We start from the raw sequence: 6,989 nt of genomic DNA on the forward strand, positions 1-6,989 counted from the left end.
TCATATGTATAGGTCCCATCTTGTGTCCCATCACTTACTTTTACTGAAATATAAAGAATCATATGTATAGGTCACAAACGAATAAAAAGACGGAAGAATGATGACACATAAACACTTTGTTATTTATTATTGCCATTTTTATCCTTTAAAGTGTGATGTGTCAAGATCTTAATGGTAATGAGACACAAGATGGGACATAAAAACACCGGTGTCAAAGACCAGCATTAGCATAATAAATATCATTCAATAAAGTCAGCATTGATCTTAACTCATTTTCATCCATTCAAATCCACACTACCATTTTTCTTATTTGGCAAATAATATTCCCATTTTATCCTAATCAAAACTCAATATTTACAAAAAATGTCATTGTTAGCCCACACTAATTTTCCATCAAAACCCACCCTAACCCAATCCAACCCACTAATTACTCCCTCCAAAAAAAGAAAGAGCAGAGGTGATGCGATGAGGCCCACCCCATATACCCCCAAAAAGCCAACTTTTGTTTTTGGAGACAAAAAAAGTGAAAATAATTAAGGGGGTCCAAAAGAAGTAAAGTGATGCTTGTCCACATTTACTCATCCCCTCAACTACCCCTTCCTTATTTACTCCCCTCTCTCTATTGTTCCAGATCCTTCCCCTTTAACCCTAATCTCCCTCAATCGTCTCCCTCGCTAATACGTCGCCTCCAACTCTCTTCTCTCTAAACTTTGAGAGCTGCTCATCAACTTTCACAAATCTCTTCTTATCATTCATTACTATCAAATCTTCATCTTTTTTTTTTTTTTTTTAAAAAAAAAAAAAAAAAAATTCTCCGATGAAAAAGCCACGTGCAAATTGTTCCAAGGATTGGTTGCAATTAACAATATGTTTCTTAATGTCATGAACTAATTAGGTTGACATATTGTTAATTGTTTTGGTTCATCGGATGATGAATTTGATGAATCGAAATCAGTCCTTAACTCACCTAATCCAAACCATAATGAGTCACCTCCTCCTAATTCACCTCCTCCTACAACTTGTGTCCCTGATTCTTTGAGTCCGGATTATTTAGGGACTCAAGTTGGGGAAACTGAGTTTGACGATCTTGGTTTCTGTGTTCCTTATACGCCTGACCATGAAGAGAAACCTGAGATCGATGAGGTCGGTCTCCCTCTCTTATGATGATGTTCGTAGTTCGTAGATCTCCTCTGAGATCGCCTCTGAAACTTAAAAAGGAGCCTCAATCACCAGGCTCAATCAAATACTATGCCTTTGTCGCGAGATTCACTGAAAAGATGAAGAATAAGAGGTTAAAGGTTGAAGAGACTGACGACGTTCCTGTAAGGTTTGTTGAGGAGTCAGTTGCCTTCAAAAACTTTGAGAGGAGAATGCTTGCAAAATATTGTTCGAAGCCAAAATAGGGAGATACTTGTCCCATTCTCTTATATTTGATTTTTTTCGTTCATTTATTTTACTGCTGGTGCCGTGCTGTTAGGAATATGTTAGGATTTGATTTGATATTGTGTTGATTTCATGGTATGCTGTTAGTAAAATGTTAGGATTTGATTTGATTTTTTATGGTATGTTGTTAGTAAAATGTTCGGAAAATTTTGTATGGTATTGTATTTCGTAAACACTTGTTGTCTAAATTAGATTTGTGGGTTTTTGATTTGTGGTTGTAATTGTGATTATTGATCATCTAACACTGTTTCTAGTTTATGATTAATTGTTAGTTCTTTTATTGAATCACAAAAGCTTGTAATTGTGATTATTGATCATCTAACAAGAATTGGTGATCTATTGGGCATTTGTTGCTCCTTTTTTAATAAACCAATGTTGCAAAAGTTTTGCTCTTTATGTTTAATAGTAAGGTTTTGACTCTTCAAGGTCTGATTTTGTGAAGACTCATGTAGTCTATTCTTCCTAGAATTAGTTGGAGACCCGTTTTAAGTTTTAAGACTGATATTGCCGTCTTAAACAAGAATCATTTAGTTGGAAATGTGATGATTTGATTTTTTAGGGTATTCTGTTGATTTCTGTATTTTCTGACTGTTGCCAAGTTTTTCTTTCATTTCCCTATAATCATAAAATAATCATCTGCTGTTTGTATTTGGTACAAAATTTGATAAATCTCAGCTGGTTATCTGATGTTATGTTGCCTGTTTCTTCCTCAGTGAAGTCCATTATGGACTGAGAGTTGGCCTAATGATATAAATACCTTACTGGTTTGAGAGTTAAAAAAATTTGAAACACTTGTTAATCCTAGATAGCCATAATTTGAAGTAGTAAAGCCACCACATGGTCTACCATTGAATGAGTGTGTGTGCTTGTCCATTTAAATTGCAGTAATAGCTCAATGATATCAACACCTTAATGGTTTGAGAGCACTGTCTGTTGTTGCCTGGTTGATTACTGTTTTTTGATGGACATAACATGGTATACCTTCTATGGGTGTGTGTGTAGGAGGCATTACCACTTAACATAATTCAATGATGAGGCCTATTAGGCCTGAGAGTTATGTGGCTCAGTGATGATGAAACCTTAATGGTTTGAGAGCACTTTAGATTTTATGCATTGACAGTACCATAGTGGCCATTTTGTTGAAGTTGTTAAGCCACCTCATGGTCTATAAATGAATGTCTGGCTGTGTGTTAAACATGATCAACCTTCATTTGTGTGTGTGTGTAGGAAGGCTTAAGACTTGACACAACTCAATGATGAGGCCATTAGGCCTGAGAGTTGATGTTTAATTTAACTTAAAACTGAAGTTAACTTAAAGCTTTGAACTAAACATTACATTCTTCACATACATTTCAAAAGTTTCATTGCATTAGAACGTCTTGCATTACATTATTCATAATTTGATTACATGTTAAACATATCTTAATATAGAAATGTTTATACTGTAAACAAATGTCATAAAAATTGAACATCCTAATTCATTACTTAGATATTCTAAACAACTATTGCTTGAACATTGTTTGACCTAATTCATTCCTAATTCACCCATCAAGTACTCTAGGCCTTCTGTTTGACCTATCTCTTGTAAAAACCCAATACATTCCCTGACCAGTTCTTCATTAACCTCCAAATTTATTGGTAATATACCAAGGGCAGCAAGATGATCCTTACCCATGTGGGGAATTGCAAAGTCATTATGACCTTTAGCTTTCATTATCGCAACCATTACTAACTGAAGCGTTAGGAAAACCTTGTTGAGTTTTGTATGATCATAATGAACATATGCTTGCATGACTGAATTGACCAATTCATCAACTGATTTGGCTGCTTCTTTGGAGTGTAAGGATTGTAATGCCCTAAAATACCCAAGATCATTAACATTTAAATCCGGTGAGTTAGGAGGTTGAAAAATTAACTGAATATTGAAACCTTCTGAGTTTGCAACTGCCATGAATTCTGGGTCATTGTTCTTTATGTGAGGCCTTGCATTATCTTGTTGAATGTAAATGTTTTTACTTGCTCCTTCAGGCCACTTTGTCTTGATAGCTGGTATGACTTGTTCTATGATGCATTCTCTTGTTGCTTGTTTTGTAATAGAATCAATAGGTTTTGTCTCCAATGTACCCCTTGGCCTGTTTCTACTTGACCTTGCTGCTGGTTGCTGTTTTGTGAAAGGGAACATTCCAATTTTCCTATCAAATAACAACTCCCCATCTTCTGAATAAATAGGTCTACATACTGCACACATAAACATAACTTTTGTGATATACCTCTTGGATTGACAACTCCTATATGGTAGCTCTTCACCTTCAACCACATAAAATTTGTGACCATCATAAGAAATGTAAAACCACTTCTCATCCATGTGGATTATATAACTCATTTCTAGAAATTTGATTTTTGTGATTGGCACTGCATTAAGATCTACAAAATCTGCTGCAACATGTTCAACTATTAAGCACTTCAAAGCATGTTTTAGCCTGTAGTACTTGTTTGCATCTGTGAGGTGAGAATGGAGTGGGCTTGAATGTGGTTTTAATAAACCTTTGCATACCCAAAAGTGGACTGTCCCAATACTTACTCCTGTATTTTTTGAGACTCTTTCCATAGTGTCTCTTTGACCCCATTCCAATGTTTTTTTATGTTCAACATCAGGTAGTAGTCTTTTCCTATTCTTGTTACCCATTCTTTTGTTCTTGACATCTAATGCTTGACCCACTTCCCTTGTTACTTTTGCAAATTTCCAAATGTTTGAGATAGTTTTGTCCTTCACAGCAAACCTGAGAGCAGCTGCCTTCATATCACCACGGGTGAGCTTTCCTTGTTTCGATTGCTGAAGCAAATAGATGGCAACTTCATGCCTGGAATCTTCAGAGAGGCATTTGGCACCCATTGATTGAAGATTATGTAATTTTTAGCTTTTGGTTTTGTAATTTATGGTTGAAGGACTGTAATTTTTTTTGGAGAACTTTTTTTTTCCAGACTGTATTTGCTTCTCTGTTAGAGAAGCTGTAATATATTTGGTGTAAAAATTTGTGGTGTAATGCAGTTTGAGAACTTAACTAAGGCAGGTTTTATCCATATGTAAATTGTGAGTTGATGTTTTTTGAGGGGAAACTGAAAAAAACAGCTCATTTGGTGGGCTTTTTAAACACTTGTAATTTTTGGTGGGAAGTTTAATCCCTAATTGTATTACTAATCCAATCTACTTTTCAACTAATAAAGCAGATTTTTCCTAAAGCTATTGTACTTTTATTCATTGTTTATTTCCTTCTTAAAACTTGTGTAAAATAGATAGTGTTAGTGTGGAGTTAAATGGAGGGAGTATCAAATAACAATTGGTGCTGGCTGAAGCCCCCTTAGTGTTCTTTATTTTTTTTTATTTCAAAAGTATAATAATCACCCCTACTACTAAGAGAATAAAAATTCTCTTAGTTTTCCCTCCAAAAAGCATCTAGCTAAATAAGGTAATAAATAAAATTTTCTTTCATTACATTATTATCTTTTCATTGAATATATTCTTATAAATAAACTCTAATTTTTTAAATAAATTTATAATTATGAATTTTTCATTAAAATAAAATAAAAATTGATATTAATTATAAAGTAGAAGTTGCTAAATTTTTCAGTAATGCAATAATTATTACGGTAGAGAATAACTTGACACATGCTTACTATTAGTTTCGTGACAAAAAACATTCACTAAAAAAAATTCACAGCTTAAATAATTTTTTTTATTAGTTTTCCGTTTCATTTTTTTCTTGTTTCATATCAAAATACAATTGAGGGAACTGATAAATAATTAATGAGGTGTAAATTTAAAGAGTATATCTCTAAAAATTTTCCTCCAAAGTGCTCAAACTTATGTATGGAAACAAATTAGATTTTCTTTTATTAAACTAATTTTCCATTTAAAATAATATATACATAAAAACTGTATTTCCTATTATTAACTTAGTGACGAAAAAATAATTTTTTTAAAATAATTTGATGTAATTAAAATATTTTCATAAAAAACACAATTCATGGAATTATTCAATTCTTTTGATTAATTTTAATATTAGTTACTTTTTATAAAAATTTATGAGATATAAATCTAAAATTTATAACTAATACACTAAAAATTAAAAGACCTATATTTACCGCGGATTTGCGCGGGATCTACACTAGTTAAAGTTAAAGTGGATTAAATTGATACTCCCTTTGTTGTTTCATATTAAGTTTTCGTTTTTTCGAGGTGAATCTTTGTTTTAAATTTTTACACAAATATACTCTACTTTTTAAAAATGTTCCAAATTTCCATTTTTTTGGACTTTCACACAAATATTCCATTTTGCTCTTAGTATTTTGTGGTTACTATTATTTGTGACCTTGCCTTTTTCTTTCTACTTTTATTTTCCTCCACATATTTCCATTCTTTTGAATTTCTCTCTGAAATGAATGTGGAAACGTCACAAAGAAGTGAATGTAGTAATATATTAGTTGGTAAATTATAAAATGATGTCACAAAATTTGTGGATAAATTATAATATTAGTCGATAGATAATACGTAGTAATATTTAGACTCATATTGTGAGATATATTGAAGGAAGAAGTAATAATCTCGGAAATTGAGAATAACATTTAAAAAAATAGGTAAATTTTTATTTTATAAAGTTTGAATCATATAATTGAAATGAATCTTGAGCATGTAAAAAATAAGATCTCATTTAGTATTTGTAGAAAATATGTGTGATTTTTTTTTAAAAGTACTTATTATTTTCAAATTATTGTAGCATTTATAAATGGTTGCGTGAAACAAAAGATTATTGTCAATTGGAAGTATTACATTATCATTTTTGGCTTATAAGTTATAAGTATTAATTGGACAATTTTGAATAAAAAAATGTCTTTATAGTTTCAAAATCTAGCCCGACATAATTTTAAATCCTGGCTTCGCCCCTGACGGAAGAGAGATAAAAATCATAGCAAGCATATCCGCATATGCGTCTACGCTAGGAATTACGGCGGTCATTGTCGACTCAATTTCTGGGCTTGCTTTGGAATATGAACTGGACCACGGCGATTGTGGATTCGACGGCTGTCTTCCCTGTTAGAAAACGAGAGAATTGGTTTTGAATGTACTGATTATTATTGCAAGAGAATACAACCTTATATAGTTTACAAATACATGAATTTAGGAAAGACAATATATAAATCGAAATATACCTAAATTAATTAGATACACGAAGTAACGACCAAGAAACAAATATACGGAAAGATATGAACAATATATTAATTACTAACACGCCCCCGCAAGATGGACGTCCCCGAGAACAGGCCAATCTCGGAATATCAGACAGCAAACCGAGATCGTGGAAGAGGCTTAGCGAGCAAATCAGCAAGCTGGTCAGTACTAGCAATATGTTGAACACGCAACTGCTGAGATTTGATACACTCCCGAACAAAATGAAAAGCAATTGCAACATGTTTCAAACGAGAGTGAAAAACGGGATTAGCAGAGTAATGAGTAGCTCCGAGGTTGTCGCAATAAATGACAGTAGTGG

General features: G+C 32.8%; 1 protein-coding gene across 1 annotated transcript; it reads right to left on the reverse strand.

The window, feature by feature from the left end:
• Window positions 1-2,968: 2,968 nt before the first annotated feature.
• On the reverse strand, window positions 2,969-4,336 carry LOC141655129 (uncharacterized). The gene has a single exon (XM_074462223.1). It carries the CDS (start codon window positions 4,334-4,336, stop codon window positions 2,969-2,971), a length of 1,368 nt encoding a protein of 455 aa, XP_074318324.1.
• Between the last annotated feature and the right edge of the window lie 2,653 nt (window positions 4,337-6,989).

The sequence above is a fragment of the Silene latifolia genome, chromosome 5 (assembly GCF_048544455.1).
Source record: "Silene latifolia isolate original U9 population chromosome 5, ASM4854445v1, whole genome shotgun sequence".
Lineage (NCBI taxonomy): Eukaryota > Viridiplantae > Streptophyta > Magnoliopsida > Caryophyllales > Caryophyllaceae > Silene > Silene latifolia.

Bases quoted from the DNA above. Each gene is read 5' to 3' on its own strand.
- LOC141655129 (XM_074462223.1), bottom strand. From the start codon at position 4,336: ATGGGTGCCAAATGCCTCTCTGAAGATTCCAGGCATGAAGTTGCCATC.